The sequence below is a fragment of the Engystomops pustulosus genome, chromosome 4 (assembly GCF_040894005.1).
Source record: "Engystomops pustulosus chromosome 4, aEngPut4.maternal, whole genome shotgun sequence".
Classification (NCBI taxonomy): Eukaryota; Metazoa; Chordata; class Amphibia; order Anura; family Leptodactylidae; genus Engystomops; species Engystomops pustulosus.
Window position 1 is genome coordinate 116,607,428 of NC_092414.1, and position 12,281 is coordinate 116,619,708.

The window sequence follows — 12,281 nt, forward strand, 5'->3', positions numbered from 1 at the left end:
AAGGTTAGGAGGATCCAGCACTCCCAGACCCTCCTGACCGCTGCAATGGAGATCGGATGATGCCCTGAAATAGCACTTCATCCGATCTCCCAGAGAGGAGAGCCTTCGGCAGGACCTACAGGACCTGCGGTGATGTCAGAAGCATGTGACTCATCACATGCTTCTTACATCACCACACGTCTGATGCTGCCGAGAATAGGGACGTGCTGCGCTGGGACAGGGTAAAAAGAAGAGGAGAGCAGGGAGGAAGGGTTCTGTATGTGTGTAGTACTTCCCAGTGTGTTCCTTATATGTGTATAGTAGAGCTGTGTGTGTATTCATGTGTATAGTACTTCCCAGTGTGTTTCATATATGTGTATAGAAGGGCTGTTTGTGTATTCATTTGTGTAGTATTTCCCAGTGTGTTCCTTATATGTGTATAGAAAAGTTGTGTGTGTATTCATGTGTGTAGTACTTCCCAGTGTGTTTCATATATGTGTATAGTAGGGCTGTGTGTGTATTCATTCGTATAGTACTTCCCAGTGTGTTCCTTATATGTGTATAGTAGAGCTGTGTGTGTATTCATGTGTAGAGTACTTCCCAGTGTGTTCCTTATTTGTGCATAGCAGTGCTGTGTGTGTATTCATGTGTATAGTACTTCCCAGAGTGTTCCTTATGTGCATATAGTAGAGCTGTGTATGTATTCATGTGTGTAGTACTTCCCAGAGTGTTCCTTATATGTGTATGGTAGAGCTGTGTATGCATTCATGTGTGTAGTACTTCCCAGAGCGTTCCTTATAAGTGTGTAATTGGGAAGTACTATACACATGAATACATACACAGCACTATTACACACATATAAGGAACACTCTGGGAAGTACTATACACATGAATACATACACAGCACTGAGTGTTACTTATATATGTATAGTAGAGCTGTGTATGTATTTATGTGTAGAGTAGTTCCCACTGTGTTCCTTATATGTGTATAGTAGAGCTGTGTGTATATTGATGTGTATAGAACTTCCCAGAGTGTTCCTTATATGTGTATAGTAGAGCTGCGTATGTATTCATGTGTATAGTAGCGCCCGGTCAATATGTGTATATGTTGCAGTGCCTACTGTGTATAGTAGTGAACAGTGTATGCAGCAGTGCTGAGTGTGTTCCTATTTCTGTTTGTGTATGTTAACTGATCTGTGTGTGTAAATGTATGGATGAAGCAGGGCTGTGTGTGTGTAAATGTATGGATGAAGCAAAGCTGTGTGTGTGCTGTGCGGGCCGAGCCCTCTCCATAGCCGGTAAGTCTCTGCTGCATATTGCAGCAAAGGCTTACCGGTAACACCCGCGAACGGTGCCGGCACCGATCGCGGGTGTTTTCTTGCTGATCGCCGCCGACGGCTTCAAACAGATGGCGCCGCCATCTTTCCGAGGATCGCCGCTCCCCGTTACGTCATCGGGGAGCGGCAATCCGTTGCCATGGTAGCTTCGGGTCTCACGAAGACCCGAAGCTACTTCGGGTTAACCCATTCATTACAATGTGATATCAGCACATTGTAATGTATGAGGAGTAAAATCCCCATATACTGCCATACTGTAGTAGTATCGATCAGACAACCTAGGGTTAAAGTACCCTAGGGAGTCTGAAAAATAGTAAAAATAAAAATTAAAAAAAAGTTTTAAAAAAAAATTATAATAAAAAAACCTAAAAATTCAAATCACCCCCCTTTCCCTAGAACTGATGTAAATATAAATAAACAGTAAAAATCATAAACACATTAGGTATCACTGCGTCCCAAAATGCCTGATCTATCAAAATATAATAACGGTTTTTCACTGCGTTTAACCCCGTAACGGAAAATCGCGTCCAAAGTCAAAACTGGCACTTTTTTGCCATTTAAAAAAAAAATTAAAATTCTATAAAAAGTGATCAAAAGGTCGTACAGTCCTAAAAATAATATCATTGAAAACATCATCAAAAGTTGCAAAAGATGACACCACCCTCAACTCCATACAACAAAGTATGGAAAAGTTATAAGCACAAGAAGACGGCAAAATAAAAAAAAATAATTTTTGTAAATGTATGAAAACATTATAAAACCTATACAAATTGGGTATCCCTGTAATCGTACTGACCCAAAGAATAAATTAGATGCGTCATTTGTGGCGTGAAGTGAAAGCCGTAATATCCAAGCCCACAAGAATACAACACAAATGCGTTTTTTCACCATTTTCACTGCATTTGGAATTTTTTTCCCGCTTCCCAGTACATGGCATGGAATATTCAATGCGATCACTATAAAGTGCAATTTGTTAAGCAAAAAACGAGCCGTCACATAGCTTTTTACGTGTAAAAATAAAAAAGTTATAGATTTTTGAAGGTGGGGAGTGAAAAATGGAAATGAAAAAACGGGAAAGGGCCTGTTCCTTAACCGGTTAATTGGTTTAGAATATATTTTTCCTTTTTTGGAAGCCTTAATCTGGGGTGCGTCTTATAGTAAAGAGCATCTTATAGTCCGAAAAAAGTCAACGCTATAGCTAAATTTAATCCTACATACAGATTAGCAACTTCAATGGGAATTATAATGTATCTGACTTACCACAATGACTTCAATGGGAATTGGAATGCGCATAATATGTTTATATCGTTCGTTTATGTCTTTTACCACCAAACATAACACCAAAGTTATCAATCCAGCCGTAAGATCAGCAAAATTAGTTTGACCAATGTGGGCAAAGATATCAATAGTTGTCTAAATGAAAAATAAAAACTAACAGTCAGTACAGTGCCAAAAAGGATTTTAATTATTTCCTTAGACATGAATAAGAGCTTCCGATCAGTTCCTAGGGCACTTTACATATAGCTTTAAGAAACAACAGGCTGTGGATTCATTTAAAATGGAAAGCACTATTTTTACATATGCTTTTTAGAAAGACTTCTTGGTTTGCAGTAACTTGCTCCTAGTTTTAGCCTTACTCATGTGGACTACCACTTGAGTAGCCATGATTTAACCTAAATATGCTTACAGCTTGGGCTTTTCTTCTTTATGCCAAAATATGTCTTCATAAGGCCTGAAACATTTCTATAGCGCTAGAAAAAAATGCTAAATAGCCCAGGGTGCTCCGGGTGCTTTTAACAGAGGCTGCCCGGCGCTCCTTTGGCTCCTAATTACGCATGCCTCCGATGCGTTATCATTTCAACCCACTCCATCCTGTCCCCCGGCCCTCAAAGTCTTGTGCATGTGAGTCGGCGGTTACTTGATAAATATGAGGACTGCTCATGTGCAAGTCTTCTCGGGAGCTGTATGACGTCAATGGGAGGGAGTGGCTGGAAAAGATATCGTGCTGGAGGCGTGCATAATTGGGAGCAGAAGGAGTACCAGGTGTCCTGTGTGACAAGCACAGAAGCACCCGGGGCTATACAGGCTGTCCCCGGGTTATATACAAGATAGGTTCTGTAGGTTTGTTGAGTTGAGCTGAGTTTGTATGTAAGTCGGAACTGTATACTTTATAATTGTAACCCCAGACAAAAATTTTTTGGTCTCTGTGACAATTGGATTTTAAAAATGTTGGATTGTCATAAGAACCAGGATTAACAATAAATCTTAATCACAGGCACCATTGATAACTGTTATATCTGTTTATTGTAGCCTAGGACTAAAGTACAGTAAATTACCAAAATCCAGAGGTCCGTTTGTAACTAGGGGTCGTATGTAAGTCAGGTGTTCTTAAGTAGGAGACCGCCTGTATACTACTTTTTTTTTTAAAAGTCGTTTTTAAAGTAGCAAATGTATGTATTCCAGATCAGTTACTGTAATGTGTACAATTATAACGTTAATGAACTTACATAAACCATTGACAGTACTCCACTGTAATTTGTTGAGGGGATGTTGAGAATAAGTTTGATCTGTGATATTAGTACTTGAACAGCAGCAGCTGTGGTAAATCCTCGAACTAATGGATCTCCCAGGTACCTGACAACAAATCCAAACTGTAGAGCTCCCAATACAAGCTATGGATAAAATAAAGAAACAGCTGTTTAAATCTTAACATGTGGTTCAGTAAAGTTGGTAAAAAGTCTCATAAATCCTTGGCCATAAAGGTAACACCCTGTGAGGACATATTAGATCTTTAGCAGAGAAAGGGTCGAACATTTTGCCAATTTTTTTTTTGGATAGTAGATTTTTCAGATGTAGAGTTCCATTCTACATTCAGAACCTTTTTGTAATTTCAACGACAATAACTTTGTTACATACCTGATGATAGAAATTTCTTCTTTCTCCAAAAAAAGGATTACAGATCAATACATTTCAGATTATATAAGCCCACATTAGTGGAGGGGAGTAGGAGGGGTGAAGTAAGAAAAAAACTGATGGCCTGTCTTTGGATATCAGATTAACTCCTGGCATCCCTGTTGATCAGCAGGATGAAACGGCTCCATACCAGGTATAGCTTTGTAGCTTTTGAAGTGGCTGTGCCTAGTCCTGGTCAGTTTCACTGTGTTTAAGAAACTGAAATAAATAAACATATCACTCTCTAAAATGAATTACCTGTATTATTCCAATTAAGAAACTCAAATTGCTTGATATAAGAACTCTTGCAGCATCCCGGGCTTCGTAATCTATCAGTGTTTCATTTAATGTAGAATTGGTAATGATAAATTTCTCATTAGGAGCCAGAGAAAGTACAACTTGTCCAACCATCAAACAGATAACTGGAAAGGGTCCTGTGGGTAAAAAATTATTTTATGATATACAAGGCAGCGTCTTATTCATAACAAGTTTTTTCTTGTCAGTGATCTGCTGTAAAACTGGTCAGGGTAAGAGGTAAGCATAAATGTGTTATATTCACCGGGTTTACATTTCCTTTTAACGCAGTTATATCCAAGACGTTTCTATACTTTTTTTATTGAAATCCAAGTTGCGACAGCTACTTCTGATGTCAACAGATGTCATCACTGAAATATATTTCCCAGTATTCTTCCTTTTTTTTTTAAACTTTTTATAGAAATGTCTGGCAACCTAATTTTCCATATACAGTTCCTAGCAAAAGTATTTGGCCCCGTTGAACTTTCCTACCTTTTGCCACATGGAATCAACAACAATTGGAACACAATTGTGAATTAAAACAAAATTTATTGGATATTTTAAGCCATCATATTGAAATGGAAGGAGTATCAGACAAATCCAAATTGCAAATCCACCAAGACCCGACTATACCTCTAAACTTTCATCTCAAATAAGAAAAAGACTGATCAGAGATGAAACCAAGAGGCCCATGATCACTCTGGATGAACTAGCGAAGACATAATAAAAGACATACCGTATATACTTGAGTATAAGCCGACCCGAGTATTAGCCAAGGTACCCAATTTTAACACAAAAACTGGAAAACCTATTGATTCGACTATAAGCCGGGGGTGGGAAATGCATTAGTGCATTGGAAATGCACAGCCTCCCAGTATATAGCCAGCCAGGCGACGCAAGGTGTCTTACTCATAACCTGCATTTACTCCCAATGCATTCATTATTTCAGCTGTGCGGGTGGAGGAGGTGTCTTGCCCAAACCTCCAGGTCACATGATCGGAGGTACGCTTCGTACCATATCTCAAAGTAACAGGTAAGCTGGATAGGTATTCAGGAATTGGTATAAAACAAAATCAATGTCATAAAATACATTCCTATAATGTTACATACTTAACAGTAACCACATAGATGGTAAATGGTGCAATGGGAACATGCCAAAAATATATAAGTGTACACATGTCATAAGCGTGTACAATGTGCTAAGTCTCATGAAAAAACACATACATATGGAACATAGACAATGATTTATACATCTTGGAACCACACAGTTGAAGCCTCAGAAATGAGGAGTGGAGGAACATGAAAAAATAAACAAATAATGCACCTAGCGTAATAGAGCCCCATAGAAAAAAATGACTAATTCTGAGGAAGAAATCAGGAACATAAAATATATATATATATGCAACCCTTTATACATAAAATCTAAATGTATATCCCATACCTCCAATACTCTAACTAACTGAAACCCCACTGTGTGGTGAATTGATACAATTGCATAACAAATAAATACCAAAGTATCTTCGCAAAAATGGCAGACTACATATTCTAGAGTGTATACATCACCCAGTGGGAGAAAGCTTTGTCTCTTGCTCCACCAACATCAGCTATCCCATTAAATCTTACCTTAATTGCAATACCCACAATGCAATCTACATGATCAAGTGTGGGGAATGTTACAAACAATATATAGGACATACCACAGGCCCCATCAGGATTCGACAGCCTCCAAACATTTTAGGGAAATACACAAAAAATGGACCCGTCACTTTTTGTGGATGGGAATTGAAAGTGTTACACGTCCCATAGATTTTATGTATAAAGGGGTGTATATATATATATATATATATATATATATAGATTTATTAATGTTTTGATCCTGATGTCTTCCTCAGAATTAGTAAATTTTTTATATGGGGCTCTACTACGCTAGGTGTATACATATGGCTAGTTTATTTATTTGTTTTATTTATTTTTCATGTTCCTCCACTCCTCATTTCGGAGACTTCAACTGTGTGGTTCCAAGATATATAATTCATTGTCTTTGTTCCATATGTATGTGTTTTTTTCTCCATGAGACTATGTACATATGTACTTTTGGCATGTACCCATTGCACCATTTATGATCTATGTGGTTACTGTAAAGTATGTAACGTGATGTTTTTATGACATTGATTTTGTTTTATACCAACTTCTGAACTACTATCCAGCTTACCTGTTAATGGAAAAAAAGGAAGGGAGAAGTTCTATCAGGTCACTATGTTTCATTGAATTCAGAATGGCAATTCCCGCGTTAGCGGGATCCTTTTCCAGGTATTGGAAATCCATAAGGTATTGGCTTGTAGAATGATGGCCTGTACAGTTCTGGGAGAAAGGACAGGAGGTGGAGGAGGGGACACACACACAGTATAATTAACACAAAACAAAACCAAAGAATCATGGCACTTGCTCATCCTCTCATCCCTGGAGGGTACGCCACCCCCACCCAGCCCAAGCATGCTGTATTATAAGATGTTACCACATTCATATATTAGATTACAAACACTAACATTCCTTTTCCAATTTCAATCAATCTATCCAGTCATACGCATTATATATGTGAGTTTGTCTAGAAACATTCTGAAATGTTTCCAACATTTGGCGTAATCTCCGGGGATGAGATGATGAGCAAGTGTCATGATTCTTTGGTTTTGGTTTGTGTTAATTATATTATGTGTTTCCCCCGATCCTTTCCCCCAGAACTGGGTAAAACTACCCTACAAGTCCGTCATTTTACCAGCCAATACTTTTGGATTTCGACCTTTAAGCTGGAAAAGGATCCCACTAACAGCTGGAGAGAACTGGAGTTGCCATTCTGAATTCTCCTGTGGGTCTCAGACCCAATGTTTGTATTGATGACCCTATGTTGGGGTCTTGTTCTCTTATAAAATTGGAAAAATTCTCAATAAATACAGTTAAAATAAATAAATAAAAGGCATACTTTTGCAAGGCACTGTATATGGTTAAATGTTCTATGTGCCTGACTACTACATGAGGCATAACAGGATTGTATTTAGAAGCCACCAGAAAACTTTATCCTCTTATGTAAATAAAAGACATGGAATGTTATGGCTACATTGATTTTTTTCTATTATAAAAATGGGCTTACCGATGGAAATGTGCTTAGAAGTTCCCAAGAAAAAGTAGGTCAAGATGGGAAAGAAGGAGGAATACAGTCCATATCCCACTGGAACTTCAGCAAGTAATGCGAATGCCAAACCTGCAAAAAAAAATAAATAACACCTAAAGACAAATATTCTTTAGATATTTTTGCTGCCAACGATTACAGAGATTGATGATCTAAATGATCTAATTATGGTATCCTGTCTTAAAGTGACATTTACTATATTTTCAATAGCCTCTGTTTAAGTTATCTGGCTTAGGCTACAGCTAAAATAGTCAAACATAGTGGAGATTCTTTCTGACGCACTAACCAGATCTACTAAGAGGTTAGAGCCACTTAGTAGATGCAGAACCATTTGCACTGGCAGTTGGGAATTAACCATTCAAAACTCTTCATAAACTCCACCCAATGGGTTTGGGTGAGCACCAAACAAGTTACTTTTTAATGGAACCCACGTCCTTGGTGCATCTGTGCCTCTCTCCAGCCCTACTGCTTTGCCTTTGATTCTGAGCTGCCTGTCTCGACCTCCTGCCTGTCCTCGACCATGATTCTGCCTCACAACTCTGTACCTCGCCTTGGCCGCCACCACGAGCAAAGTCACGCCTGTGGAGCGACCAGGTGGTATCCCGCCGCAGCAAGTCCAACTCGCTTTGCGGCATGCTCTGGTGGCAACCAGGTGCCACTTAGACTCTGCTCCTAGGTGTCGGCTTACATCATCATTTGCAACGGTACAGTGGGTCCACTACCCCTGAATCCTGACACTTATATGCAACTCACCTGATGTGAGTCCAACCCATAGTAAATTGTACTTGAATTGCCCTGTCTCCTTGTTCCTAATTGAGAGACTATGATATTCTGCTGTATGGAGAGTTCTGTTACATCATTGGGCACTTCAAGTCATGTGACCAGGAAGACATCATCTAAGATCCTCTTACATCTGCAACATCTACCTCATGTATCTAATCACATGAACTCACAGCATGAGGATGGGGAGGAGCTGATGTCCATGGAGGATTCTGTGTTTTCATGTGATCAGATGTATGCACGGTGTACAGTTTGCTAATGTTAGAAGGCTAAAGGATCTGGGATGTTGTCACCCTGATCACATGACATGCTGAGAAGAGGCGTGGGACATGGGGAGGAGTAGATGTGAGTGAGGGGTGTTCCAAACAGGACAAGCCATCTCTGATGCCAGGGAACATAACATAAATTAGATTTTTGTGAATGTAAGGGAAATAATTTTTAGCTAAAAGAAGGGTGTCAGTTACTTAATAGAGCTCTATAGGAACTTGTCACTACCTGTATATGTGAAAACGTGTTGACAGGTCCTCTTTGAGGAGTTTACCGGGGATTACTTTAGGTTGGCCCAGAAGCGTTTAAAGATATACCAGCTGAAACACCCATGTTAAATCTCACACACTTAAGGTGTGTGCACCTTGTGTCAGGAATTGTTCTGTCTGTAACTCTCTCTTGCCTTTCTCTAACCGGTTTAAAAAATATGCAAATTAGCCTGTGGGATTCAGGGTACAGCATAACCAGATAATCCCTCCATCTTGATACTTTTAATTCAAATAAATTTGTGTTTCCTGTGTAAATATTGCTTAAAAACAAACACAAAAAATGTGCTGAAAAACCACAACTCAACTTATACACAAGTGCATAAAAAAATAAACTTCCATACTCCCCTTCCAATGCGCCCTGAAGCTCCTCTTACTTATTCTCTTCACTGTTAACAGAGCTCTGCCCACCGGCTTACTCTATGACAAGGCAGTGTAGCTGCTGCTGACGTCATAGTGTACACCGGTGGGCAAAGCGCATCAATGCGTCTCTGTCCGGTCTATTACGCGTGAGGAGAAGAAGCAAGAGGAGCCACGGGGAGCATCAAGTGATAAGCATGGAGGTTTATTTTGTTTTATACACTGCAGAGCATTTCATTAATATTGGGACTGCAGAGAATTAACTTAAAAGGTGTGCTGCAGGGCATTTCATCATGGGTATAAACGGTACTTCAGTTATGTATTTCAGGAGATTAACTGCGTAAAACAATACATATTTTTCGTATATTCATTTTACAAGTGATTTTATTCAATGTGCAACATCCCCCACTGGAGCCAAGCCTTTTCTTGGGGCCTGGAGCAGCCGGGGCACAGAATACCGGAGTGGCTGGCGGTTGCGGCCTAGGCACGCTGATGTCACGGGTGCTTGGTATGGGGACTGGAGGGCTGTCCTACAGCCTGGCAAGTCTCCAGCAGGTGGTGTGCGCAAGATATATCGAGGGAGAGGCTGGGGTACACGTTCTCCCTGGGGTAACCCCTGAGTGTCTGCAAGATATGTCCCTGGGTGATGGATGGGGAGCCCATGGTGGTGACAGCCATATCCAGGGATCAGACGGAGGCAAACGTTGTGCAAAATAACTCACGGTTCTTTACTGAATAACAGCAGGCAATGGGCCTAAACGATATCACAGCTGGTTTGGATTACTGGAGTGGTCATGGAGAGGAGTCCTCAGGAATTGCTCACCAGCCTGGTAGTAGATGCTTGCTGGGGTGGAGCTGTGTCCAAACTGTGAAAGCTGCAGCTCCGGATTGAAGTCTCCTGACTGTGTTCCTGGGATTAGCTAAGTGTCAGTACTGATGGTGTACTGACACTGTCGCTCTCTTCACTCTGTATGCTGGTATTCTAAGAGGATGTGCTCTCTAGGGATAACGGGTGGTAAAAACCTTGTGGTAAGACCTTTGGCTCCTCCCTGCCCAGGGGTTTTAATCTCCTGGTCAGGTGGTGGCTACCTCTCCAATCACACTCCAGTGTACATTGTAGAAACACAATTGGTCAATAACTCACATCCATTTAACCACTGCCTGTTCAGGCAGGATCTACAGCTGCTGATTAGCTAATGACCCAGTGCTAGAACCTTCTAAAGGGTTCATGACTCCCTCAGACAGCTCCTAACCTGGAGAGGGCGCTGTTCACAACGACTCCCTTGCCAATACGTTGGCAGGGGTGTTGCAAATGCTTCAGCAAACACACTAAATTGTAGAAGAGTGGAATACATAAATGTATGTGTATCGAAAATATGTTGCAAAGATCGTATTGTAGAGCAGACGTTTTCAGTTACTTAACCTCTTCAGAGAAGGAAATGTCTTTTGTTCAATCTTTCCAGTAAGGCTGGTTTGTACACTCAAGCAGTAAGTTATTTGCCTACAATGAAAACTTACACTTTACTCTTTTCAGGGTGTGTCCATATTTTGAAGGTACTTCAAGGAGCAGGATAATGCTTCAAATGCAGACATGAGACAAGGTAGGAGGGGTTGCGGCCACGTGCAGCAGATGGAACATGTAGATACTGAATAGTATTTTACTGGATGAAAGTCTATTATGCTAGTTAAGCTCAATATCAAGAAAAAGTCCAAGGTTCAGTATAGAATGCACATTGTAAAAGTGTAAGGTGTAACACACAAAACAGGCAGAAAATAAAGCATAGATAAATCAGATTCAGCAATGTGTGAGCTGATAAGATATCAAGGGAATACCAACATATATAGAAGTACTTTGAATTGCCTAAAGTATACCATAACCCTTGAACCACAGTTTACAGTCGATATACAAAATAAATTACATGAAAACTTATATGACTTTGTAGATATATTGCATTCTTTGCATCTTACACATATCCAGGGTTATAGGCTATATTATATTCCAAAGTTATTATGGTATAGATGCTAATAAAACTGGATATTCCAAGATTTATATAATGTGTATGACTACAGGCAGTCCCATGTTAAGTACAAGATAGGTTCTTTAGGTTTGTACTTAAGTTGAATTTGTATGTAAGTCGAAACAGGTATATTTTATAATTGTAACTCGAGACAAATTTTTTTTTGTCACTCTGGTCACATGACATGCTGAGAAGAGGCATGGGACATGGGGAGGAGTAGATGGGAGGGGTGTGCCAAACAGGACAAGCCACCTCTGATGCCAGGGAATATAACATAAATTAGATTTTTGTGGATGCAAGGGAATAATTTTTAGCTAAAAGAAGGGTGTCAGTTAGTTAATAGAGCTCTATAGGAACTTGTCACTAGCTGTATATGTGAAAATGTGGTGGCAGGTCCTCTTTGAGGAGTTTACCGGGGATTACTTTAGGTCGGCCCAGTAGCGTTTAAAGATATACCAGCTGAAACACCCATGTAAAATCTCACACACTTAAAATCAACTTTTAAAATTCAAAGGCTGTTACAATGTCTCCCACTTCCCACTGACCATGTCTCCCACTTCCCCTGTTCTCCCCTCCTTCTTCTGCCTGTGTAATCTAGCAGCAGCAAAAAGTGAAGAGGCAGGAGAGACCTGCTCTGCTCATTGTAACAGGCTGTGAAAAGACATCACTGAGGGGCTCTGGAAACACCCCCTCAGGCTCATTGGCATAATTTTAGATTAGATGGAGGCCATGAATAACAAATATAAGATAATTACCACAGTCACTGTGTCTGGATCTATAAAAAGTAAAATGTTACCCTTTTACTATCAATGCTTAACATTTCTATAATAAAGTGCATTCATAA

General features: G+C 39.9%; 1 protein-coding gene across 2 annotated transcripts in view; it reads right to left on the minus strand.

Moving 5' to 3' along the window:
- Window positions 1-12,281, minus strand: part of LOC140127011 (pendrin-like) — a 63,779-nt gene that overhangs the window by 25,135 nt on the left and 26,363 nt on the right. For both annotated transcript variants that reach the window (XM_072147150.1, XM_072147152.1), the window contains exons 4-7: window positions 7,708-7,818; window positions 4,527-4,702; window positions 3,824-3,988; window positions 2,577-2,729 (exon numbers count right to left, since the gene is read on the minus strand). In XM_072147150.1, coding sequence (XP_072003251.1) covers window positions 2,577-2,729; window positions 3,824-3,988; window positions 4,527-4,702; window positions 7,708-7,818 — 605 coding nt within the window. The remainder of the gene's footprint in view (window positions 1-2,576; window positions 2,730-3,823; window positions 3,989-4,526; window positions 4,703-7,707; window positions 7,819-12,281) is intronic.